At 36.1% G+C, this 27,506-nt stretch overlaps 2 protein-coding genes across 2 annotated transcripts; one reads left to right on the top strand and one right to left on the bottom strand.

Annotated features, from left to right (window-relative positions):
• Positions 1 to 15,242: 15,242 nt before the first annotated feature.
• On the top strand, positions 15,243 to 21,322 carry LOC143572274 (serine/threonine-protein kinase EDR1-like). Its single transcript, XM_077057476.1, has 13 exons — positions 15,243 to 15,572; positions 15,639 to 16,052; positions 17,032 to 17,135; positions 17,653 to 18,671; positions 18,772 to 18,812; positions 18,904 to 18,972; positions 19,339 to 19,439; positions 19,796 to 19,874; positions 19,950 to 20,048; positions 20,363 to 20,431; positions 20,521 to 20,570; positions 20,780 to 20,956; positions 21,099 to 21,322. The coding sequence occupies exons 1-13, from the start codon at positions 15,243 to 15,245 to the stop codon at positions 21,199 to 21,201; spliced, it is 2,655 nt and encodes an 884-aa protein (XP_076913591.1). The 3' UTR covers positions 21,202 to 21,322.
• Positions 21,323 to 24,375: 3,053 nt separating this feature from the next.
• On the bottom strand, positions 24,376 to 27,135 carry LOC143572273 (uncharacterized). Its single transcript, XM_077057475.1, has 9 exons — positions 27,101 to 27,135; positions 26,879 to 26,959; positions 26,251 to 26,333; positions 25,970 to 26,021; positions 25,757 to 25,846; positions 25,303 to 25,371; positions 24,943 to 25,214; positions 24,762 to 24,818; positions 24,376 to 24,693 (listed from the first exon to the last, which is right to left on the bottom strand). The coding sequence occupies exons 2-7, from the start codon at positions 26,879 to 26,881 to the stop codon at positions 25,044 to 25,046; spliced, it is 468 nt and encodes a 155-aa protein (XP_076913590.1). The 5' UTR covers positions 26,882 to 26,959; positions 27,101 to 27,135; the 3' UTR covers positions 24,376 to 24,693; positions 24,762 to 24,818; positions 24,943 to 25,043.
• Positions 27,136 to 27,506: the final 371 nt, after the last annotated feature.

Here is a 27,506-nt window from a genome sequence, read left to right as displayed (position 1 = left end):
TAAAACAACATTCCTGAACATTAAAACACGAAACTAACAAGAGCAAATCCTAACAAGAAAGGACAAGGCCTGAACTACTAATGACCACCATTCCCGAACAAACTTGATTTCTCGGTTCAGATAGTTGAGCATGAAATCCACATCTTTGTTGTGACTTTCAACAATGTGGAAATTCTCGAACCTAAGCAGTTAAACCTTGTTTGTCAGCTCGATCAAGCGAGCTTCAGCTTGGATGTTACTCTCGACTTGGTCTCTTACGATGCTCTGAAGCCTAATGATTTCTTCCTCAAGGTGTGAGGAAGAATCACCATGCTTGCCTTTTCTCACTGGTTTCCACTCCATTCTTTTGTTTTCCATTTAAGTAATTTTTAGTTTGGTTTGAATGGAATAGTGAGATTTTCATGCATTATATAGAGACTGGAACGTTGAGCATGATCCCGTGCTTTGTGAAGTACGGCCCCGTGCTGCTAGAAGAATAAATGTTTCTGATTTAGAGAATTGTACGGAGTCAGCGCGTATCATGCTGAAGATTCTAAGGTGACCCAGGCCCCGTGTAAGATGAAGCACAGTCCCGTGCTTTTTGTCACAGAATTTTTTTCCTTTGATTTTTCAGCAAAACGCGAGAACATGAATTTTCAGAATGATGTTTAAGATGTTAATTGAACAGTTTGAACTTCCTAAAAGTACTTTTCATTAGTTAAAAGGTCCTAAACACAAATTCAGGTTAAGTCCGGTTTTCCTAAAACATGAATTTAATCGAGTTAAGCCCGAAAGTCCTAAACTTTGTGCCTATTGCACTTGATTACAAATGAAAGCATACAGATTAATGTCTCTAAATTCCACCGAAAGGCTCTCCTCCATCGAATGGCTAGGGTGGAGGAAAGTACGTGAAACGAAGGACTTGAAACTGGTGTTGTTCGTTGATGTCCCGTAGTTCGATTTTCATGCTCTCCACCGACTCGGTGATTTGTATGAGGCGCATTTCTGAAAGGAGATTCATTTCGATGAGTTCCTTAACGAGCTCTTAAAGTTTCATGAGTAGCTAGGTTTTGGAAATGTGTCGGGTTTCGTTTCTCGGTTGGCGAGGAACGGGAGTTTCGTTATTCATCTCAGTAGACATATTGATTTATTAGGGGAGAGTGTTTGTGTTTGTTCTGGTGCAAGAAATGAATTGGCAAGAGGTGCAATTTATAGCCAAGAAGTTGTAAGGCACGACCCCATGCTTGGTGAAGCACGGTCCCGTGCGTTTGGCCTGACAATTCTGTTACAAACCAGTCTGACTGAGATTTTTGCAGCGAAGATTTCGGCCCGTATTTTGTGGCACGGGACCGTGCTTTTAGAGGCACGCCCCCGTGTTTGAGAAACTAATTTTATTTTATTTTTTAATTTCAAAATAAAGGAACATATTTACAAGGCATGGTTTAGTGATTCCAGTATGTTCATTGGTTTTGGTGGAGGATTATCACCTCCGAGACATCTTCGAACGGTCCATCGATGTATGGTTTTAATCGATGTCCATTAACCTTGAACTTGTGGCCGTAAGAATTTGAAATCTCAAATGCCACATAATCAAAACCTGATTCAACTATGTATGGACCTGTCCAACGAGACTTTTGTTTTCCTTGGAAAAGACGTAAAAGTGTGTTATATAACAGTACCCGATCGCCAAATTGAAACTTTTTGTTTCCCTTCAAATGGGTGTCGTGTACATGTTAGTCTTTTCTTTGTAAGACCAGGAGTTTTTGTAGGACAGTTTCTTAGTTCTTCGAGCTCGTGAATTTGATCTTCCCGATTTTTACTGGAAGACATTAGATCAAAATTTACTGCTCTAATAGCCTAGTAAGCCTTGTGATTTAATTCTACTAGTAGATAACATGCTTTCCCATAAACAAGTTTGAAGGGTGTTGTTCCTACTGGGGTTTTATAGGCTGTCCTAAGGACCCACAGAGCATCATCTAAGTTTTCTACCCAGTTTTGGCGATTCATTCCTATGGTTCTCTGGAGGATCCTTTTAATTCCCCGATTCGAAACTTCCACTTGCCCACTGGTCTGCGGGTGATATGGTGTTGCCAAACGATGGTGAACTCTATATTGTGCTAAGACTTTGTTCATCAATGCATTGCAAAAGTGAGTACCTCTGTCGCTTATTAAGGCTTTTGGATTGCCGAATCGTGAAAATAACTTTTTCAGAAATCGTACAACTACTCGAGCGTCGTTAGTGGGAAGAGCTTGTGCTTCCACCCATTTAGACATGCAGTCGACTGCTACGAGGATGTACTTATTCCCGAATGAGTTAGGAAATGGGCCCATTAAATCTATTCCCCATACATCAAAGACTTCAAATATTTAAATGCCTTTTTGAGCCATCTCATTCTTGGCTGAGATGTTTTCGGCTCTTTGACAAGCATCACATGCTTGGATCAAAGCATGTGTGTCTTTATATATGGTGGGCCAGAAAAATCCTGCGTTAAACACTTTTCTGATCGTGGTGGCGGTACTGTGGTGTCCACCAGTTGGTCCTTCATGACAGTGTTTGAGAATATCTAAGGCTTCCTTTCCTGATACACATCTACGAACAACCTGACCGGCACCTATTCTAAAAAAGTAAGGGTCTAACCAGAAATAGATTTAAGGTAGAAAAAAATTTCTTCCGTTATTGATGAGTTAGCCCTTTCCTTAGAATTCTGCAAACTAGATAGTTTGCGAAATCAGAAAACCAAGGACTTTCATCCTTCTCTTTAATGAATGCTTTGGATACGCATAAGAACTTCATGTCTCGTGATGTTCTTTTAAAGTTGGGCATTCTAAGCGTGAAAGATGGTATGCGGCTACATTATCTGCTCCTTTCTTGTCCTTGACTTCTATATCGAATTCTTGGAGTAGTAGAATCAATTGGATAAGTCTGGGTTTTGCATCTTGCTTGTTGAAGAGGTATCGTATGGCGGCATTGTCGGTGTAAACTATGGTTTTGGAATGAATTAAGTAGGATCTAAATTTTTCAAAGGCAAAAACTACTTCTAATAACTCTTTTTTTGTTGTGGTGTAGTTTTCTTGTGCATCATTAAGAGTTTTACTAGCATAGTAAATTGGGTGAAAATGTTTCTCTTTGCGTTGTCCGAGTACGGATCCAACTGCAAAGTCACTTGCATCGCACATGATTTCGAATGGAGGGGTCCAATCGGGTGTAGTCATGATTGGTGCTTTGACAAGTTTGTCTTTCAATATGTCGAATGATTCAACACCTTCTTCAGAGAAGACAAATGGTGCGTCTTTCTCTAAAAGTTTGGTCATAGGTCTAGAAATTTTGGAGAAGTCTTTTATGTAACGGTGATAGAATCTTTGCGTGACCTAGAAAACTTCTAATGGCTTTGACTGAAGTTGGTGGCGGAAGTTTGGATAAGGTTTCAATTTTTTCCCTATCAACTTCAAGTCCTGCTTCTATGACCGAGAACAATGCCCTCCTTGACCATAAAGTGGCATTTTTCCTAGTTGAATACTAAGTTTACTTCCTCACACCTAGCCAACATTTTGTCTAGGTTCTTCAGACAATGATCGAAGGAGTCTCCAAAGACTGAGAAGTCATCCATGAAAACTTTCATGTAGTGTTCGATAATTTCATGAAAGATAGCCACCATGCAATGTTGTAAGGTGGCTGGAGCATTACATAGTCCAAATGGCATTCTTCGGTAGGCGAAGGTGTCGCACGGACGTGTAAAAGTGGTCTCTCCTGATCTTCAGGAGCAATTGGAATTTGTAAGTATCCAGAAAATCCATCAAGAAAACAGTAGAATATTTTTCCAGATAAACGTTCAAGCATTTGGTCGATAGGAAGTGGAAAATGATATTTTCTTGTGGCGTCATTAAGCTTCCGGTAATCAATGCAAACTCGCCAGCCTGTAATGGTCCTCATTGGTATTAGCTCATTATTCTCGTTCATTAAAACTGTCATTCCTCCTTTCCGGGGTACTACTTGAACAGGACTAACCCAAGGTGAATCTGAGATTGGGTAGATTAATCCGACATCAAGGAGTTTGATTACTTCCTTCTTCACCACATCTTGCATGTTGGGATTGAGACGTCTTTGATGTTGGACCACGGGTTTGTATTCTTTTTCCATGAGTATTTTGTGAGTACAAAAGGAAGGACTGATGCCCTTGATGTCCATGATCTTCCATGTGATGGCCTTCTTATGGTTCTTAAGAACCATAAGAAGTTCGTCTTTCTCTTTTTTAGAAAGGTGAGATGAAATAATTACTGGGATTTGAGAGTCTTTTTCTCGAAAGGCATATTCGAGATGGTTTGGAAGTTCTTTTAGCTCTAAGGCTGGTGGTTCTTCGATTGATGGTTTTGATTTTTCATTGCATTCGTGATCTCACATACTACTTTTGATGTTTCTTGATTGTTGTTGTTCGTATTGAGATTTTTGTTTTCTAAAATGGGTTTGGTGATAACATCATTTGAGATTTGTGTTTCTAGTGTGTTATTGATGGAAGACTTCCACACATAGCAACTCACGATAGAATCGATGATGTCAACACAGTATAATGTGTCATCGTGATGTTGCGGATGTTGCAAAGATTTTCCTATGTCAAAAGTAATAGCCTTGTCATTGACCCTGAAAGTGAGTTTACCAGTGCAAACATCAATCATAGCCTTTGCAGTGGCTAAAAAGGGTCTTTCAAGAATCAGAGGTACACTTTTGTCTTCCTCCATGTCTAGAATCAAGAATCAGATGTACACTTTTGTCTTCCTCCATGTCTAAAATTACAAAATCTACGGGAAAAAAAATTGCCAATTTTGACAAGCATGTTTTCAGCAATGTCTCGAGGATATTTAACGGATCGGTCAGCTAACTGAATGCTCATGCGGGTTGGATTTGGTTCTCCTATCCCTAGTTTTCAAAAACCGCATAAGGCATTAAGGTAATACTAGCTCCTAGGTCGGCTAGGGTATTGCTAACAAACAAATTCGTATGAGACAATGGATAGTAAAGCTCCCTAGATTGGTCATTTTTTGTGGCAGCTTGTTTTGGAGGACAACTGAGCATTTTTTACTCAGGGTAACATGCGAGAGCTCCTCCAGCTTCCTTTTGTTGGTCAACACTTCTTTGAGAAACTTTGCATATTTCGGCATCTGAGTAGTGGCTTCGACGAAAGGGATGTTGATGTGGAGTTGTTTGAAGAGTTCTAAAAACTTCTTGTACTAAGCTTCCAATATCTCCTGTTTCAGCTATCCAAGGTATGGAATAGGCAAAACATAAGTTCGGACTGGTTCCTTAGGTTGTACGGTGCCTGTTGGAATTAGTATCTCTTGCGTCATGGCAGGGGCTTCCTTCTCCATAACTAGTTCTGAAGTTGGTGAGGCAACAGTGATCGTGCCACTTCTTAATGTAACAGCGTTAGCTGTTGCATTTGGATTTGTGATTGTGTTGCTTGGAAGAGCACCGGGTGGTCTATCAGACAATTGTTGGGCAATTTGTCCGATCTGAGTTTTTAGGTTCTGCAATGATTCTTGTTGAATTTTCAGGTCAGCTTCATGCTTTAACAGTACTCCGATGATATCAACGTAGAGTTGGGTGTTGCCTCCGTCCATCCAACTGAAATTCAGGTGGTTTCTCCAACCTGGATTGTAGTTTTTACTCAAGGCGTTGTTTTGACGGGCGATGAAGTCAACTTATTCCATAGCCATAAAGACTTGTTTTCATTCACTTGTCTTATAAGTTCCTCCACAGGTGTCACAGGTGATATTGGTTTTTGATAGTTCGGCTTGAAGTTGCTCGAATTTTCTATAAAGGGCTTCAAGTTGTGCGGTGACAAGAGTGTTGGAATCGACGTGGTGCATTCCTTTATGTGTTGGTGTAGATCTTGGTGGGTTATAGGCGAACTGTTGTCTTTTCCATGATTTCAAATGCTTCGTTAGGTGATTTGGATCCTTAGTCTCCACCGGCGACTTGGTCGATGGCCTGTTTGCTTTGACCGGATTGTGCATCAAACAAAGTTTGTACTTGTAACCATGCGCTCAGTCCATGGTGTGGGCATCTTCTCAGAAGACTTTTGTATCTCTCCCATGCTGCGTGTAACGACTCATCATCATCGGTCCGGAATCCGGTAATGCTGGTTCGATATTTGGCAGTTTTATCAGGCGGAAAGTATTTGAGGAGAAAATGTTCAACCATCTGGTCCCAATTGGTGATGGAACCAGAAGAAGAGATTATATCCATTCCAAGGCTTGACCCCTTAGAGATAAAGGAAAGAGTTTGAGTTTGATCTAATCTTCTGAACAGTTTTGAATTTTAAAGGTTCCGCAGATTCATAGGAATCGAGATATATGAGAAAGAGGGCATCCGTCGAGGAGACCATGAAATTGAACTGAATTTTCCACCATATGAATGGTGCTTTCTTTGATTTCGAAATGTTTGGTGATATCGGGTGGAACCACTCCATTGTCGTAGTCTTCGAGAGTTGGTCTGGCATATTGGCTCATGTTTGGTTCATTGTTTTGTGCATCCATCATTTCTTCAGTTTGATTTTCTCCTAGTGTGGTGGCGTCTACTAATTCATCTTTGATTGTTTCGACGATTTCTGCAGTCCGTTTACGTGCTCGTCGACGAAAAAGTCGTTCCGGTTCAGAAATTGGAGAAACAAGCTCAGGTCCGAATGTAGAGGACATACATGGGATTAAATCAATTTTAAACTATTTAAAAGTAAAGGTTAGTGAAAGTTAAGCTAAAAGTAGCCTAAGCTATTTTAAAACTAAACTAAGGTATAAGTTAATTTAAGCTAAAGTAAAGGTTAGGCTAGCCTTAAAAAAAGTCTAACCTAATAGTTAGTAAAAAGGAAATAAAAAAGTTATAAAATTTATACAATTATAAACAATGATTAAATTAAAACTTGGATCGTCTTAGAAATGTACCGTGTCCCCGGCAACGGCACCAAAAACTTTATGTGGTGCGTGTTGTGTGGTTATAAAATTATGGATGGGGTTTTAACTTTTGCACAAGATCGTGTTTTAAATTTATAAAAGTGATTTCTACTAAGACTAAACACACACAAAATAGGCAAGTGTACCTATCGTATATGTAGAATAGTATTGGTAAGAACCAAGTATCGATATGTGGACACAAATGTTTCAAATAATGAATCTTCGTTTTAGTTTAATCGGAGAGTTTTAATCATTTTGGGGTTGATTTTTAAACTTTTTATAAAATAGAAATACTTATATATATAATATACAGGTGACAAGAATAGAAATTCTAAATGGGTAATTCAAATATATGAAGGTTACCGTCTAAGATCAAGAATCCAGTCCATATTTCTTTGATGATTATTAATTAAACATGTGATAAACTTGCCCTAAATTTATATGATAGAATAGTCCCTTATTTCTAAGTCAACATATTCTATGACATAAAAGAAAGTAGCATGCGTATTTTCAAGTCCATCCTTTACTTAATATCACGCTACCACGAGAATGTCAATTTAAGTAGACAAGTAGTTTGGTATAGTAGAACGATTAGGATTGACTTCGATTTCTCAAATACCAATCCTAACAACTTCTGGTGGTTGTAGTTAACTCACACAACCTCCCCTTGGTTGATTTGATTAGGTTACAGTTACACATTCTATTAACATATGATTTTTTTTAACTAGCATGATAACCTACGTAATCGTGTTAACAATGTTATTTTAGAATTATCAAAACTAGAGAAATAGATCATAACTTATATCTCATCATTTCTAAGTACAATATAAGGATTCATGTTTTATCTTGAATAAGTTGTCAAGGTATTCTTTTTACCATTTCTAGTCTCCAAGAACATGAGTGAACATGAATGATTATTAGTCATCAACCTTGATGTATTGGGTTAAAGTGATAAAACATTTCTTCATCAAAGGATAATTGCAATATAACCATGTACTTTACCAAACTAAATCACATGTTTAACATAATCATCAAGTAAAACAAAGCTTCTTCATAGATTTTAGATGGTAAATGGAGTTTAGCTCATAATGAGCTTGGTTATGAACATCAAAAGAGATGAAGATAACAAACACATGATCAAACTAGAATAATCCAACCAAATGTTGAATGAATCTTCCCTTTTCAATGGTGATGGATGATGATGATGATGATGATGGTAGTAACCTATAAGCCTTCAAACTCTTCATAAGATCTTCAATATGAGTGTAATGTTAGTGTTTTTATAAGAGAAACATGTATGGAACTTTATTCAAGCACAATTGATAAAAGCAACATGATCTCCTATTTATAGGCAGTCTGGAGAGACAGGCACGGCCCCGTGTTCCATGAGGCACGCCCCCGTGTCCAGTCGCATTAAATGTTTTGCCAGATCATACATGTTGACTCACCACGGGGGCGTGCTTCCTGAGGCACGACCCCGTGCTTTCTGGTGATCTGTTATATTTCTTTTGTCTTTTTTGAAAGGTGACCACGTCCCCATGCTTCCTGAGGCACGGCCCCTTGCCTAAGTGTCCAGTATTTTGTGTTTTCTTGCAGATTTTTGTCTTTTCTTGCATAGATAAGAATTGGGGTGTGTCCCCCACGGGGGCGTGTTCAGGTGTTTTCTTGGGTTTTCTTTCATTTTACTTTGGCTTTTCACTTGTTTCTTCATTTAAGGCTTGGGTTTACCTGAAAATACATTTAATATGATAAGTAGCCTTTTGAGCTATATTATTTGATAGAAGTTGCAGTTTTTAGAGATTATTTGATGCTAAAAAGATGTATATTTTTATATACATCAATAAATAATAAAGCTAATAATCTTATAAATAACTGGTGAATAAAAATAACAGTCGAGATCAATCGTTCAATCAATAACATACTAATCACAAACATAACTCAAATAACATCGAAATCCTAAATTCATTATACGTATTATATCATTTATAATTAACTCATAATATTATATTATTTAACTAGGAATCCATGATAGTAAATCCCGAAGGGTTTAACATTCTCACATCCTCACTTGTATTTTGTGCATCTGATCAGGTGAGTAATCAGTCCCATATTTTACTTGTTTACGTTTGGGGACTTATGCGTACCTGTTAATTACTTACATACTTTATCATATACTCATTAGCAAACTGTGATATTTGTGTGTGTATCAATTGAATGACTATTTGCTATTGTTAACTTGTTTATTTGTTCTCATTCGGAAAAGTCCATAATAATCACATTATAGTATGATCATACGACCGTCGTAGTGGCCAAGGCCCGATTTACATGGCAATGGTTTCACCGACACTCATTATTTGCTCAATGGTTTGATTATTTATACTCACATATAACAGTTTTGCTCTTATATATATATATATATATATATATTATTTTTAGTGTCAAACTGGTGATTTTCTCACTCAACCTCGTGTTGACAAATCTATATGTATTTTGTATGCATTTGTAGGTTTTCAGTTGGATTGTTTGTCAAGGTGAAGAACACATTGAGATGACCTTTAAGTTTAAATTTATACAAGACTATTTGTTTTTGTTTTGTAATTTCCTTATACTTGATGTACTTGAATGATATTTGTTATTTAAATTAATTAATTAGTTATGTCACATTTAAATTTCATGATAGTACCTTTTGAGCTTTGAACCATAGTTCGCGCCCCGACATTTCCGCCTTAGGTTGGGGTGTGACAAGGCCTTAGTGGTTGCTTTGGGTAAGGTGGCGGCTATGCCAGAGTCTGTTGAGGCGTGGGTGAAACTTTTATTGTTACCATGTTGCACACTATGAGTTTTCATACCTTCTAACAGTCAGGATTTCAAGTATAGCAATAGAAAGTCTCTGCAATGTCATAGTATTCAATGGTCTCTAGCAGCTTGGGGTGACGGTGACAGTTTCATTGAGCTTATTTTATCGCTTTTAGACCAACCGTTAGGGGTGCTTCGGGTGGTGATGTGTTTGCCCCCGAATCTGACAACTCCAGGTTGTGAGCCAATCTTAAACAATGTTTACAGAAAATTGCGGGTGGGCATTTCACTGATGCGGTTAAAGTTTTATGCTCTTCAGGGGTTGCACCTTTCAGTACGGATACTTTGAAAACGCTAGTGTCTAAGCATCCCATCCTACCCCCGCCCCCTACGAGTATGCTTGTTTCCTTGCTTTCTAAGCCTCCCCTTGCCGCCGACGTTGATAGTGTGCTTGGTTGCATTAAATCTTTCCCTAAAGAGACATCATGTGGGCGAGACGGATTGAGAGCCCAACACATTTTGGATGGATTGTGTGGAGAGGGGTCTTTGTTTGCGAATAGTTTGCTCAAGGCTATTTCCGTTGTGGTTAATTTATTTTTGTGGGGAACGTCCCCTAGGGTGTTTGCAGAGTATGTCACATATGCCCCTTATGCTATTGCTTAAACCGGACAATGGGACTAGACTTATTTTCGTAGGGGCCTTTTGGAGAAGATTGATCTCTAAGATGGCTATGAGGGGTGTCGGGAAGGAGATTGGTAAATAGCTCTGTGACTTTCAATTTGGGGTGGGAGTCCTTAGTGGGGCAGAGGCCGTGCTCCATAGCACGAACATGTTTCTAAATCAATTTCACTTGGATGGGTCATTGGTTATGATTACTGTTGATTTCTCTAATGTCTTCAACTTAGTCGATACGACGACCCTTCTACATGAGGTTCGGAGTTAATGTCCTTCTATTTCCCAGTGGGTGAATTTTTTATATGGGTATTCGGCTAGGTTATATGTGGGTGATGCTTACATTAGGTCCACCACTAAGGTTAAAAAGAGGGACCCTTTTGGGCCTCTCCTTTTTGCCTTAGTTTTGTACCTACTTGTTCACTGAATTAGAGATCATTGCAAACTTCTCTTTCATGCTTGGTACTTGGATGATGGTGTGACAACCGCTAAAAATTAGACTAATCTGGTAATTATCTTAACCGTAATCGCGTATTAATTAGTAAGATAAATATAAAGGAATAATATTTTTACCTAAAGTCTTTAATTTTAGATGAGTTTTAAAATATGGAACCCGAAAAAGTTCAATTTTGTCGTGTAGCTGACACTGTACAGATTGACACCGGGTAATATCTCGAAACGGATAAATTCATAAACATGTCAAGATGACCTCGAAAAATTAACTTTTGTGATAGGATATTAGATATAGTATATAAACTTAATTTTAGAAGGTTCGAATCGCGGAAATTAGAAAATAAGTAACCGAAAGCCAGTAGGGGACACCGTAAGGACCCGACATCAAGTTTCTCAGAAAATTATGTTTTTAGGCAGACATTGACTGTAATCTAATTTCACTCAAAGTCTGATAATAATTATTAGAAACGGATGTCGTTTGGCTAGATAAATTACGAGATACGTTAAACCTTAACACCTAGATAATACCACATGTTATTATTTAAAAACCAACTCTTCCAATTTCCCACCCCTTGTCCCACCGCCAATTTCCCACAACCCCACCCACTTGCATTATTATATTCAAGAACACATAATTATTGCTATAAGGTTACTTGTAAACTCAACTATACTCCAACACATCACCCTAGAATACAACTCATAAGTCTATACCCTCATTCTCTCTCTATATATCTGTATACCACCACCACCCTTTCACCATCTCACCTTTTCAAATTATTATGCACACCATTGTTGAAGATTAGGAGTTTTGGTAGAAGTGTAAGCAAATAACAAGGAGTAGGAAGCCAAGGAAAGGATCAAAGCTAGTACAAGGCCACATTATCATCTCCTTTAGGCACCAAAACTGAAATCCAAGGTAGCCCACTTCAAGATTTGGATATATTAGTTGTAATATGATGTTTAAAGCTTGATTTTGGTATGTTTGATTATGTGCATGCAAGTATAATATGGATGTATGCATGCATGTGTGTGACCCGTGAGTTTGCATGTGAATGTATAAGATGGGTTTTTGTTGATTATAGGACTTGTTATGGATGCATAATAGCTTGTATAGATTGTCTATATTGATGTTACTTGAGTTTGTTTAACAAATGGGTTAAGGATTGTTTTAATAATGGAAGTAAATGTGTAAATTGTCAAAAGATTGGAAATGGATTATGGGTAAAAACACCCATTAGAACCTTGGGTTTTGATTTGGGTGTTGGATTGAATTTGTAATCTTGTTAAATGTTAAAATGATTAAGAATAAGTGATAATTTTGAAAACCCACTTGGTTGATTTATTAAAAAGTATTTGAAAAGTTGTAAGTAATAGTAGTAATGGTTTTGAAAAGGCAAATAAGATCTTGGAAAAGGGTTGACAAAAGTGTAGAGATTTGATTATTTTGAAAAGTTACTTACACATGCAAGTAATACAAAAATTTGATTTTTGATCATAAAGCTCATACTTGTCTTGTATTGATTTTTATATGGATTGTAAATGACAAATTAAGAGATTGAATGGGACATGTAAAAAGGAATAAAATCTACTAGAAGTACTAGGATGTATGAAATATGGCAACTTAAATAAACAAGAAATTGTGTTAAGACTTGCTAATATAAGAAACTTTGTAAATTGTACAATATGTTTTGTAAGATGGTTTGATAAGTGAACATAACCTTGTGTGGATAATTAAAGACTTGTGGTTAGGATCACTTTAGTAAACTCTATTGTAGAGATTGTTGGTATAATAATAAGGTTGTTAAAAATTGCTACTTGCTAGTAATAGAAACTTTGTTGTTAAAGAATCAAGAGTGTGTTTGTTTAAAGGATGATAATGGGATGGATTAGGACTATATTATGGGTTGTTAAGATTTGGAAATTTTGATGCATAAACACCTCGTAGAGATTATAGAAATAACATGTTCATTGTATAGTTGAAAGCTTAAGCTAAGGCTTGAGCATGTGTAGAAAAAAAAAAGAATTGTTTTGTGTGCATACTTTGTGCTATATGATCAAACATGGATATGATAATATATTACTTTTTATTATATGTATATTTGCTGTACCAAATGGTTTGGTTTTGACATTGTGACTTAAATAGCTTGTCGGTGACTTTAACGGTCGGAAAGTTCGACTTTTAAAGTGAATCGACATGAATTTTTGGAACTGATTTAGAACAGCTCCTAAAGTCATAATATTCTTATATTTAACATAAGTTAAAGTATAAGAAAAGTCAAGAATAGCAAAACTTAAACCAACCCGGTTCGTGTCGCGAAAACCGACACAAAAACGTTAAAAATTGGCATTTTTAAGAAATTGGCAACAAAATAAAAACCATAACAGTTTAATTGAAAAACAAATAAAACTTTGACTAAAAACTATATAAAAAGTGTTTTAGATAATTTAAAACTAAAAGTTTTCACAAAATAACAACCGGTTCGTTTTTAAGCTCAAAACCGATTATAATAGAGTCAAAATTCTAAATAAAATAATAATTTAAATTTTTCAAAACACTCCAGCAACTAAATGTAATAATTTTTATAAATTGTAATAATTAATTCAAATTATTAAATAAAACAATTATTAGTTGATTATTACTTGTTTATATTTTTAAGTGTGTACTTATAGAATTATAAGTAGTAAACTTTATGTGTTGTGTGCTTGTGTGATTTTTAGAATAAGAATATATATATATATATATATATATAGGGAGAGGATCATGAGAGAACTCCATTTTATGGAGAGAACTAGAGAACTAATAATAAAGTATTATTAATTTAATTAAAATAAATATTTTTAAAAATTTTTTCTTCCATCCTTCTTATATGTTGTTATTCTTCACCAAAAAAAATAAAACTAAAAAAAAAAACCGACTTTTTTTATAATGCATATGTGCAATAGTGTGCATTTTGATATTTGAAATAGTGTTGAATAACATATATATATAGTTGTTTGTATTGTTTATTTGCAATAGTAATATATTATATACAAAAATTAAAAAAAATCGATATAGTGCATATGTGCATTAGTGTTGTATTACATATATGCGATAATGTGTTTTGCATACAATTATTAGTGTCGTATCTGCATATATTCAATAGTGTGTATTGGATAATGCAATTGTGTTGTATTATATGCAATAAAACACTATTGTATATATGCAATAAGCATTAGTGCACATATGCACTACAGTACTACACCGACAAGTTTTGTTTTTTAGGGTCAATATCATCTTATTAGAATGAGGAAAGAAAAAAAATCACAAAATAATTTTTTTTAAAATAGTTAAAAATAATTCTTTACTAGTTCTCTAGTTCTCTCTTTAAGAGGAGTTCTCTCTAGATCCCACCCCTATATATGTATATATATATATATATATATATATATATTGGTCAAACATGTATATAGTTAACCAATTTTGTGACAGATGGTACGATTATCGTGGACACTAGAGAGGTGGCTAAAGCATTAGATATTATCAGGGTCGAGGGGCCTCATTTGGGTCTTGAATTAAACGTCAAGAAAACAAAACTATTTTGGCTAACATGCAATGGGGTGAAATTGCAAGATGGATTGTTCCCTTGAGGGATTGGAAGGTCGGTGCTTGGTGTGAAGCTACTTCGTGGCGCTGTAAGTCGAGATGCAAGGTTTATCAGCAATTTGACTATGAAAAGGGCATCTAGTGCTGTGGAACTGATGAGTTATCTCCCATGGCTTCGGGACCCTCAATGCGAGCTTCTTTTGCTTCGCTCATGTATGGGGGTCGCAAATTTGTTGTTTGGTCTGAGAAAGTGCCAATCTATTTATGTTGGAGAAACTATTTCTATTTTTGACAATGGCCTTCGAGGGGCAATTGAGGACATCATGGTTTGTGGGGGTACGTTTTCGGGGATTTCCAATGGAGGTTGGCATCACTTCCGACCCATTTTGGAGGGGGGGGGTTGGGTTTATGTTCGGTCGTGGATGTATCTACATATGTTTTTGTGGCTTCAAGAGCACAATCATGGAGTTTACAGGACCACATTATTCGGGGACGTGGTATTGATGGGTTGGACTCTGATTATGGGCGTGCGAAGAATCGTCTACGTACTTTACTTCCCGATTTTGATCGTAGCAGGTTCTCTAGTAATGGCATCGCACCCTAAATCTTAACATGCTTTGATGAGTACCTCACTTATATTTTATCATTATCTTTTCTCTCTCATGCGACGAGCACCTGCTCTCACAAACACTTAACATCCTTTAAAGGAAGAAAATTAGTAGAGGAACTCCTGAGATACTTCCCCAGTCGGTATTATAGTAAGAGGAAAGCTAAGAAAGAGTGTTAAGGAAAGACGATTGACATATTACAGATAGAGATGGAGACGAAGAAGAAAGGGATGAAGAACATATTCAAGAAGCTTCACATCGGAACCACAACCAATCACGATCCTAACCCTAGTTCAACCGCCACTTCCTCGTCAACGGCCACCGTTCACTCACCGTCTCCATCTCCTCCGGTGAAGTTACCTACTGCTAGTCAATCGCAAGACTACTACTCGTCTGAAGAGGAGTATCAGGTCCAGCTTGCCCTAGCTTTAAGCGTCTCCAAACATCCTCACCAGTTGACCTTAGGCCAACACTTTTCTTCTAATACTCCTCCTCATAGAGCAGCTGCTGCTGCTGATAAGCTCTCCCGCCAGTATTGGGTGACCTTCCTTTCATTATATCCTTATTTATATATCTATATATTCAACTAACTAACTAACTACTAGGATTATGGTCTCCTTGATTATGAGGACAAAGTAGTCGATGGCTTCTATCACGTATATGGCCATTCAACCGACGCTTCCAAAATGCCATCACTCTCAGATCTTGAAACCGACCCTGCCACCTCAGGTTTCGAAGTCGTTCTGGTTAACAGAACCATTGATCCTGCCTTGGAAGAGCTCTTGCAGATAGCACAATGTATCGCATTAGACTGCCCTCCCGCTGAGCTCAATCTCAAAGTGCAGAGGCTTGCTGAACTTGTTACAGAACACATGGGTGGCCCCGTGCAAGATGCCAATATCATATTGGCAAGATGGATTGAAAGAAGCACAGAGTTAAGGACTTCTATTCATACCAGTATATACCCTATTGGATCATTAAGAGTTGGCCTCCTACGCCATCGTGCTTTGCTTTTCAAGGTCACCTCTCATTTTCATTCTTTTCTCACTGTTCCTGCCATTATTTGCTTACATATAGGTTGCTTATTTTATGTCGTGGAGCCATAGCCATTTGACTATTTAAGTTACTTGATTATTTGATTTCTGGTTTTTAGTATTCTTTTGCACCTTTTCAACTTTTGCTGACAAATGGAAGAAAATAGTCAGCTCCGATAATCAGCTTGTTTAAGCTGCTTAATATTTTTCTAATCATGATTGGACTGTATTTTTATATCTGATAGGAAGTTTTCAGGTTCTGATAATTAGCCTTTAAGGAAGAAGTTTTCTGTCCCAACTGAAAGTTGTGTATGCCTTTAAGGATACGTCTATTGTCATTGTTTGATTAAAAGCTTCACTTCCTTTTAGTCAAATTAAGTTATATTATACACACACACAACTATATAGTTATATAACTGTGCAGCTATGGTGCAGAGGCAGGATCTTTACATAATATAAACACACACAAATAAGATTATTTGTGAATTTAAGAATTAAGTTTTAAGATCCAGGCATCCAGCTAATGTTGATACTAAATCACTTTAGTTCTTTTTAACCATATCTGGCTACACTATCGGTCAAGCTATGGCATGCCAGATTTCAACTTGCTGCATTCATAGCTAGTAGTCTAGTACAATATTTCTCAATATGTTGGAAGTCGCAGCCCGATATCACTGAGTTCCTTGCCTTTTATTTGGTATAAACTAAATAGAAAGTGTGAAAAGAACCTGTGTTGATGAATGAAAGAGAGTTTGAATCATAAGCCTCTAAGCGAGGGGCTTTTAACCTCACAGCATCTTACAATAGCCCAGATAGACTATACTAGTAGTAACGTAGTAACTATTTACCCTAGTTTACAGGTGCTAGCATTTTTGACCTTCTGTAGTCTAACTTTTTCTTAATCTTTATTGGCATGGGGGTAGCATTGACTTTTATTTTATCTTTTTATTGTGGTAAATTGCAGGTACTGGCTGAAAGTGTTGGAGTAAACTGTAGGCTTGTCAAGGGTAGTCACTATACTGGTGTCGAGGATGATGCAGTCAACATTATCAAGTTGGATGATGAAAGGTAAAATGCAGTCTTTCACATTTACTTTCTCTCACTATTTTATATTTTCTTAATTGTACTTTTAGGTCGAACTTTATCTTCAAATTGATGCCATAACAATCAGCACTCAGTTAGTGGTCCATGATAGAACTTTTATTTCTTGCACTGAAACTCCCAGTGACTCGACTTATATGTGTGCTAGACTGTTGTAAAACAATTCTTGAAGTTTTGTTATATCTCCTCTACAATATGATTGTGTTTATATCATCTTCAACTGTTCTCATATATCATTTAATTTTTTTACTTGCTATGTTGTTTTACTTTTGGTTCCCATATTATCATATTATTATCATATATGTCTGAATGGTACATCACTTAAAACTGTCACACACCCATTCCAACTTAACATTTTTTGACAATGTTAACATTCGACGCATTCTAAATGAATTGGTGCTCATGTTTTTACCATACAATAACTATGCCTAAATGTTATGATACACCTTTCCTGCTTTTAAATAAAATTTCTTCTCACCTTCAGGGAATTTCTGGTTGATTTAATGGCAGCCCCTGGAACACTTATACCTGCAGATATATTCAACGCCTCTAAAGATTCTTCTTTGAAACCATACATTCCAAAATCCAGCAAACTTTCAGGTTTTGATACATATGAAGATTTTGAACTTCCATCAAACACTAAAAATGGTCAAAACATCGAGGTGCAAAACGTTGTCAGTGAAGAACCTTTGATATCATTTACAAACACAAGTGACACTAGTGTCGGTGTGTCTCCAGCAGCAGGAAAACGAGTGTCGCCTTCTAATCAGTTGGATCATATTCCTTCATCAGCAATTGGCAGTTCTCTATATAAAGGAGGCCGTGGGCCAAATGCAGTTGGTGGTGGCTTAAGAATGAACGTTAATGTAGTCCCATATAATAATAACACTCAAAACAGTGTGGAGGATAATAAAAACCTTTTCACAGAGCTTAATCCATTCCAGATTAAAGGATCCGGTAAGGCTTTGATGCAGAATAACAATTCTGCTGAAAACAAAAACGGGAGAACAAAAAATAACCAAGTCTCAGGTCGCCCTCCTACACCGTTAATGTGGAAGAACCGTCATCCTATTAACGAGGCACCCAGGAAAAACGAGCATGGTGAATACAAACGTGCAACTAATGATTTTACCATGCCAGCTTCCACCAGTTCTGGTTTGAAGTCTGATGATAATGTTAATGATAGAAATGAGAGTGTTTCTTCAAATGCGGCTGAGTCTGAAGCTGCATGGACCGAGTGGAAAAACTATAGATTGTCTTTAGAGGTGGTAAGTAATAATAACAATGCATTTCCCAGGAATAAGAGGTTAGATCATGAAAAGGTGCATGCAATCAGTGGGCAAGATGTTAAAAAGACCTCAGAACATTCAAACAACCAAAAGTTGACTTTACCTGAAAGCTCATCCTCGTCAGTTCCACCTCAGATTGATCCTGTAATAGATGATGTTGGAGATTGTGAAATTCCATGGGAAGATTTGGTTATTGGTGAAAGAATTGGGCTAGGTAACATTATAAAACAGTATAGCAATGCTTTATATTATATTGTATTCTTCTGAGTTTTAGTTTCTGTTTTCTTATAATTCACGTTAATTTCTGTATGCAGGTTCATATGGTGAGGTTTATCATGCTGATTGGAATGGGACAGTAAGTTACTGTTATCTTGTTGCTAAAAATGAATTTGTGGAAGTGACTCTTAGAGACATGTTGCCTAATTAATTGATGTTTCTATAAACAGGAAGTGGCAGTGAAGAAGTTTCTTGATCAAGATTTTTCAGGCGCTGCTTTAGCAGAGTTCAGGAGAGAAGTAAGTAAAGTGCCTTAATAAGTAAATTATGAAATGAGCATGTAGGGATTGACTTGTAAAGTTGACTAGTTATTAAATTACGGGCTGTATGATTGAGCTCATGCCTTATCATTTTGAATATGGAAAAGAAACAATATAGTCTATTTGCACTGGTTACAATTTGTGTCAAAACTACTAGTGCTTCAAAATGCTTGTTTCCATCTGTCTAGTCTGTAAGCTGCATACTAAGGAAACGTGTAGCTGCTTTGTTTTATTTAATCTTTTGGTAACTATTACCTAACAGGGCTTAATGGAGTATACGTTTGTTTTGAGTATCACATATTATTGGACAAAGATTTGTTTTAAGCGTGTGCACTTTCATCACAGGTGCGCATAATGCAGAGATTACGTCATCCGAACGTTGTGCTTTTTATGGGTGCTGTTACTCGTCCTCCGAACCTCTCAATCATCACCGAGTTTTTGCCCAGGTGGGTTTATTTATGAGTTTTTTATACTTGTTATTTGAGAAAATATGCATGTCTTTTCTGGAATGTTAATATATATTATTCTTGTATGTTAATATATATTATACTTTAGATCTTGCATTGAATAAAATCTTTACTTTTAAATGACTTTGGCAAAGCCTAAGATTGACAATTTGGAATGATAGAATCACTATTTTTCAAAATGCGAAATTGAAAGTGAATGACTTAAGAGATAATCTTCTTGGATATGCTGGTGGTGTGATTCACAGTTTATAATGCATTTATGGAGTATGGAAACTTGTGGGTGGATAATGCATTTATGCTAACGCAGTTTATAACAAACAACCTTTTCGTTTCAGAGGAAGCTTATACCGGATTATTCATCGCCCACAATGCCAAATTGATGAAAAGTGTAGAATCAAAATGGCTCTTGACGTGGTAAGAAGTTTACATATTCAGTTTAACTTATTTATCTTTGTGCCATCTCCCTGTTTCAATAGCTCCTTTTTGTAGGCAAAAGGGATGAATTGCTTGCATACAAGCATTCCAACAATAGTTCACCGTGACTTGAAGTCACCAAATTTGTTGGTTGACGAAGATTGGAACGTCAAGGTAAAATGTTCCTCTCCTTTTCATACTAAACCCCTCTTACTCTAAGTCAGTATTTTTTAACTTTTTTTTGCAAAAACTAAAATGTTGGCTAGATCTGTTTTCAGATGGTTCATATTTGTTTTTTTTAGCTTGATTTCTTGCATTAATAATAATAATGATAATCAGTCTTTTTAAACATGTCTGATTTTCAACAATAATGTTCAAAATTACTAGATGATGAATATACTTTGTTAGGATATTTGTAAGATGCATACGTATCTATATTCTTCTCTGTCTTGTTCGTTTTAATAAAAACAAGAGTTTAAATGCTGCAGGTATGCGATTTTGGGTTGTCACGCTTGAAACATAACACATTTTTATCATCCAAGTCAACAGCAGGAACGGTGAGAAGCTTAAATATGTTTAGTGTGTTTTAGTTAATTTTGATTTGCTTTCATAAGACTTCTTTCTTAACTAATCTCTGATGTCATAGCCCGAGTGGATGGCACCTGAAGTTCTACGGAATGAAAATTCAAATGAAAAGTAAGTTTGATTAATTTTATGAACGAAAACACTCTTTTATATTGTAAAAGTTGATAGAATCTTTGATTTTAGATCAGTGTTATCTTAACTTTTGACAAGTATCAATAGGCAAGCATAACATTATTGTTACCAAAAATAGTAGCTTTGGGTTTTTTTATTAAGAAATGCAAAGAACATATTTATTTATATATTTATTTACGTGCTTACAGGTGTGATGTTTATAGCTTTGGTGTTATACTATGGGAACTTGCAACCTTAAGATTGCCTTGGAGTGGAATGAACCCAATGCAGGTTGTGGGTGCTGTTGGCTTCCAAAATCGCCGCTTGGACATCCCCAAAGATGTTGACCCATTGGTTGGACGAATAATCTGGGAGTGCTGGCAAACGTATGTTTCCTTATTTCCTTTTAGTTATAGTTTGTAAATTAAGTTAAAAAGGAATTACTAGACCTCTTTTGTCGTGTTACCCAACCTGTCTGTTTTACCACCTTTAAATATGTTAATTTAATGGGCTTTATTTTACTCACAGGGACCCGAACCTAAGGCCTTCTTTTGCGCAACTAACAGTGGCCCTAAAGCCATTGCAGCGGCTGGCTGCTTCTTCTCAAACTGATCAGCCGGGGAATATATAACAAGTAAGCTGTTCATGAAGCTCCCATGTTTATAAAATGAGTATATAATATAATAGGATAAGGGGAGTGAAACAATAAGTTGTATACACATATATTTTTTTGGGTGTTTATGTAAATACGGTTCTTGATTACCATTCTGTGTTTTTCTTCTCTTCATGCTTTGTAACTTTTCATTTGGAAATACATTTTACCAATCTTAAGGCCGTGGCATGATGGTTTCAAAATATCCTAAGAAAACACGAGGTTAAACAAACCCTTGTGTGGGCATTATGGTGGTTTGAGTAGATATGAAAAAAATCCGGGTAAACACCCATATAAGCCCACACCCGATTGCTACTCGTTTGGACCATTTCAGGGTTGTACCCAACCCAACTTGCTCGTTCACGCTGGGTTTCTATCATTTGTCAGTACCTGGACCTGATCCAATACCCCGACATGATCGTTAGAACCCAGTGTGAACGAGCATTTTTCTTTTCATGTGTTGGTATAAATAGGTATTGAATGTGTTAGTATAAGTAGGTGTTGGATCACTGGATGTGTTGGTTTAGTCACAACACTAAAAAACTCCTGACCCTCTAAAATCTCAAAAGGTTCTAAAACCACTCTAAAAGATGCTCTTGTTGAAGCGTTGATATGCCTTTAACCTGTAAACCTGCTAAGAGGAAACGATGGGGGTGTATGTCATAACATAGTTGTTGTGGGGGGTGTTTATAGCCTAATAGTATGGTTGGTATTAGCATTAAATGTTGACACTGTTCACCTTTTATTTAATTCCGAGCAAAACATGCATCGTATATATTTGTTTATGGTGACTAGTGGTGCGAGTAGAGGTGGTTGCCTCAGAGGTAGGGACAACAACAAGGCTTTGTTGGGTGGTGGTGGTGAAAGCGCCAGTGATGGTGAAGGAGATGAAGACAACGATGGTGGTGATGGCGATTGTGGATAATTGAGGCAGCAGTGAGCGGCATTGGTGGTGGAGTTCTGGTAGTGCACACGATAACATGTGATGGAGAGAAACAATGGTCAAGGATGATGCTAACCCATTTGGACTACTTTTAAGTTAACAAGTTTCATAAAAGTAGCGTGTTTTGCTCCGTTACTGGTTTTAATTAACTAATTTGGAGTGACCTAAATAATAACTTTTCTTTTCTCTAAGTTTTATCGCCTATAATATCACATGAAGTGATGTGATAACAAGTGTAAAATTAATTTTTATCACATAAAAGTAAAAGATGCTCTTTGGAACAAATTACTTTTCCCATCTAATAAAATAGCTATTCGACTTTTGAGACGAAAAGATGGACTCATTTGTATGGTAAAATTAGATGTATAACAAATATCAGTAATAGTTTATTAGGGGTGTATACAGATTATAGAGAATGATATAGATCATAGACTTCAATGGCTTAATCTCATCCTCTTCATATTTTTAAAAATCTAGAGAGATTCATGAATATTTATTAATTCTTCTTTGAAGACTCAGGTTCAAGAACCGATTGAGGAACCCGATTCAACAGCGTTGCTTTGAAGATTAATGGAAGCTGAATGCTAGCTTAATAAGGTGTTCTAGCTTAAATACAAACTGAAGCTCTTTTTTAAATGAACTCAACCTTGAGTTTTAGATGTCCGACTTGATTAGAGCAGGGAGACAAACAATCTATTACACATATAAATACCAACGGTGCCTTCTTATTATATAATTATGATTAAAAAAAAGGAATAAAAAACATATAAAATTTTGATCAAAGGATTATAAAAATAACCAATTCATATCATGAATTTGAAAAACTTGGTAAGATTAACTCCAGCCGTAAATATAAAGTTTGAAACGAGTCAAATTCAAAATCTCACTCTTTTTCTAATTAAGCGAATGATTTCAAGTTTAACTTTCTTCAATTAAACGAGCCAAGTTCGATGTTAATCAAGTTATGCCTCAACCTAGAAATTTATATGCTCATTATCATTTTCATATCTAGTACTTTGCCTTGTTAGCTCAGTAAATACCAAAACGTAATAAAATCAAACTTCTTAGGTATTCTTAGAAAACCGCAACTTAAATAAGACTATAATTTATTATAACTATCGATGATACAATTCCAATTTCAATTCCAAGCCCTATTTTCCAAGAGCCATTCACCATTTTCCCATCATATTTTCATAGAACCCACTTTTAGAATAGACTTCAATGGCTTAATCTCATCCTCTTCAATCTTCATTGAAGGCCATTGCTCCATCATCTTCCTCTTTTTCTTCTTGTTGCTTGAATAATCCTCAACGTACTCGACTTCGTGGTTAATGCTCACCGTCTTCTTCGCCTTTTTCGGTTTAGCCACCTCCCCCATCCCATTTTCACCTTCCTGACAAGATGAAAATGAACCCAACGGTTTAGCCACGTCATGCACCTCCACGGGCTCATAATGGTCATATTTATCTTCTAAAACCAGGATCATGCGTGGATTGGACTCACCTAACACAACGGTCTTCGTAGCATTGGCTTTGAACAGTTGTACCAATGACTCGTATACCAAATGACTAGCAGTCACAAGATAACAAAAAGGACATCTTCTGTTCGTATTGAGGTACCGGTACAAGTACAAGTTGTTGCACACAAGACAGCCCGAAACCATGGTGTTTTAGAAAGATGTTCTGTTTTGGGATTTTTAAGATTGTCTGCAGAATATCATTGTTGAGGGACAAAACAAGGCGGGTCGATGTAGTTTTCATGTTACTGTCCTAAAAAGATATCTTTGTACCTGAGGTTAAGGTTATTCCTGACATGACTCATGTGAGTTGAAGGTTGCTTTCACTTTGATGACTCCCTTGTGTTAAAGATGTACAAGAATGAATAAGAGTTGCTTCATGAACACTCTTCTTTAGCTTTGCTTCAAGGACAGATAAAACTAACTACAGACTTTGCAACATTTGCTTTTGTTTCTTAGAAGCAAAAGAAAAGCATGTAAATGTACCTAAAGTGTTAGAACTTGTCCTCTCATACCATGGGCTTAAAAGCTCCATAATCAGTCTATTGTGTTAGCAGGTTGCGCGCGTTAAAAATGTTATCTTAAATGAATTATCTACACGTGAATCGGGTCGTCACAATACAATTATTTCTATAAGCCGTTGCCAAAAATCAAAATTCAAAATAATATATATGTAACAAGTAATAGACAGAAACACATGATTTCACACAGTTAGCATCAGGAACTGTGATCCAAAGTTTTGGCATTAAGGAATTGTATCTTTATTGTTTGTCAGAGGATATAGATATCATGACTGATTAACCTGCATTTTGGATCTTAAAGAGCCATTAAATGTAAAAGACCGTCTCTCGTACAAAAATTCCGGAACTCAAAACGTTACATGTTTGACAGCAAATGATTCAGAGGCTAATTAAGGATCACCTGGTTTTACAGGAATTCTGCCACATAGAAGCCAATAAGCACCAGGATGAAACTGAGACTTTTCAAAAACCCATATATCACGAACGAGGACCTAATAAACAAACTGTCAGTACATATATTATAATAAATAAAGAAATACAAAGTACATCAATCTAATACCTCCTTATCTTTGTTTCCAGCAACTACAGCCCCTTTTGAATCATAGGCCTCAAACTTCTGTATTAGGCGATAGAATGTATTAATAATTATAAGTTAATTATTCACATAAATTGAAGTGCAAATGTTGCTTAACTAAAACATTAATGTTACAAATACGACTTTTAGGATGTAATCAATGTACCTGTTTAGAGAGAAACTCAAGTGTGAGCTGTATGAATACTTTACTCAGATCATCTTTATCAACACCAATCTAAAAAAGAGAGAAAAAAACAAGGAAAAACTTTAAAAATAATATTGGTTTTGTGTACATTTGTTTCTATAAGTAAAATATGCAAAAGAAATGATACTTGCCATTCGAGCGCGTAGAGTTCGGACCTTAATGACTGGTTCTATTAGTTCCCAGTAAACATTACTCCATCTAGATTCTCTTTGTTTAATTTCACTTTTAAGTGCCTGTGTTTCAGAAAAATACATAAAAAGCATAAAAAACATAATATATTCACCAGATTCCCATAAATGAAAATGAACGAATATAACATACAGAGTACATTTGCTCGGTAACCATTTTCCGCAAGGATGTTTTGTCACCATTAGCCACTAATGTGTTTATCTGTGAAATAAATCATTAGTTGACAATATAATCCCAAATGATAACCAACAATGTTTCCACTGTACACAGATAAGATGCTTGAAATTGACAGTTCGGTTTCCAAATAAATTTTTAAAAGGAGTCAATTACATGGATGGTCCCTGTCATATGTCCATATTTCAAGTTTGGTCCCTAGCTTTGACAAATTATATCTATAGTCCCTAATAATTTGAAAGTGTAACACCTATAGTCCCTAAATTAGATGAGCGTTAGTTTTTCAGTTAAGTTTATATGAAATGGTATATTAGTCATTTCATCCTTTTTAAAAAGAGTTAATGACTAAAATACCCTTTTAAAACACATCCTAAAGTGACTAACATTCACAGTGGTTTAGCAAGAAGTGTACCTCTTTATATAAGTTAACAGCCTCAGCGTAAAATTTCGTTTTTGAGTAGCCAGATTTTCGCAATTTGGCAATAGCATAGGCATTTTTTAGCTGCATAAAGTCAAAGCAAAGTGTCAAGTCAACAACCAAAAAAATGTAAGCTGGAACCTAAAGAGACATGCAACATGTAAGCTCCCATGAGCTTGGTAATGGTAACAGAGTGCAAGATGTAACCTCTAGAAAGATATCATCTTTTGTTCTTCTCCATCCATTTCTTGTAAACCACCTACAGATAATACCACAAAGTTCGTCAATCCAAAGTAATATTAACATTTATTATTCAGACTTCAGAGTTCAATAATGTCCTCATTTCTCACTATTTAAAGAAAAGCAAGCAGTCACATATGCCACTAGTCTGCTAGTATATTTATCATAGTTTCTATTCATGTAAGCTGTTTAAGAAACCTTGTTGGCAAACACATAATGTATAAGTTTTCACAGAATTCAAATCTAACCTTCGCAAAAAAGAGATGGGTTCACGAGGACCGTATGGCTCATATATGATTCCAGGACTAACCATGGAAACTTTCAAAGCACCCTGAAAATATAAAATAGCATCCCAATTATGGGTGTTAGTTGGCTGGGTTTTATAACTCAAATTCACACTTAGTATACTGCATATCCAGAAAAGGTATAGATATCAATAATATTAGGTTTTACTTGTGCACTTTTAAAAGTATAAACTACTCTACACAAAAAAGCAGCTTAATCCATATAACATATCTTGATTTATACGGACTATTGCAGTTGATGTTGTATTTGATCACAGCATATTGGTATTATATTGATGTCGTATGTGCCCGATAAAGCTTAACTATTTGTATAGAAGGTATAACTTAAAACAGATATGTTATTATGCTGCAGTTCAGAGATTTATAAGAAACTTTAAAACTATAAGTGACAGCTTTCATAGATGATTTGGTATCCTAACTTCAATACAATTTCAATAATTATAATCACAACAGCGATAAGAAAAACGATTAATACCCTTACTTCAATACTTATAAACCCAACAGGTATAAGAAAAACAATTAATCATATCGCTCTGGAGTTGACCAAGTCAAATGGAAAAAGAGGCCATACCATTTGTCGTGCCTGAGCAGGGGCTTTTACTTGCGTAGAAAAACTTCGTGGCCCGTTAACAAAAATTGATAACTCGGCAACCTGTACACAAGAAACGGTTGTGCTCAATACAATAATATAACATGACACTAAATTCTTAGTAACTTGCAGTAAAATATTTCTTACGATGTAAATCAATAAACTTAAGATACTAAAAAAACATAGACTATAAATGGTTGTTACCGCTGCAGTAGGAAGTATCCTATTACCACCTCGGGTGAAAGGATGCAAATCCGGGCCCTTGTAGAAGCAATGAGAGTTGATTCGTCTGATAACCGCGTCATTAGCTAATTAAAGTTATAGCAAAATCATGATATTAGTAATTACTCGGAAGAAATAAAAAAAAAAAAAAAGCTTAATTATACCGTGTGGTGGTGCTGCAAGATTCGAATAGGTTCTGAGGTTTCCAAACCTGAAAGTATAATTATAATAATAATAATATTCATAAAAACGAAAGCCAGAAGTTGATATGATGTCGTACTGACAGGTAAGAGGGCTTCCGAATCTCCAATGTTCGATACAGATTTCGAAAGCGTCTCAATGCCATCATCGATTGATCGCTTCTGCTGCTGCTTTCAGGTTCAAGAAA

Source organism: Bidens hawaiensis, unplaced genomic scaffold (assembly GCF_021521415.1).
Source record: "Bidens hawaiensis isolate Kalapana, Puna unplaced genomic scaffold, B.hawaiensis_p1.1 tig00025786_1, whole genome shotgun sequence".
Lineage (NCBI taxonomy): Eukaryota > Viridiplantae > Streptophyta > Magnoliopsida > Asterales > Asteraceae > Bidens > Bidens hawaiensis.
The sequence above is the reverse complement of the archived record's forward strand: the minus strand, read 5'-3'. Positions and strand labels throughout refer to the sequence as shown.

Coding starts and splice junctions, on each gene's coding strand:
- LOC143572274 (XM_077057476.1), top strand. CDS start 15,243: ATGGAGACGAAGAAGAAAGGGATGAAGAACATATTCAAGAAGCTTCAC. Junction 18,672..18,771: donor TGGTGAAAGAATTGGGCTAG/GTAACATTATAA, acceptor TTCTGTATGCAG/GTTCATATGGTGAGGTTTAT. Junction 20,957..21,098: donor ATCTGGGAGTGCTGGCAAAC/GTATGTTTCCTT, acceptor TTTTACTCACAG/GGACCCGAACCTAAGGCCTT.
- LOC143572273 (XM_077057475.1), bottom strand. Junction 25,847..25,969: donor AAGATGATATCTTTCTAGAG/GTTACATCTTGC, acceptor GACTTTATGCAG/CTAAAAAATGCCTATGCTAT. Junction 25,215..25,302: donor TTACCGAGCAAATGTACTCT/GTATGTTATATT, acceptor TCTGAAACACAG/GCACTTAAAAGTGAAATTAA.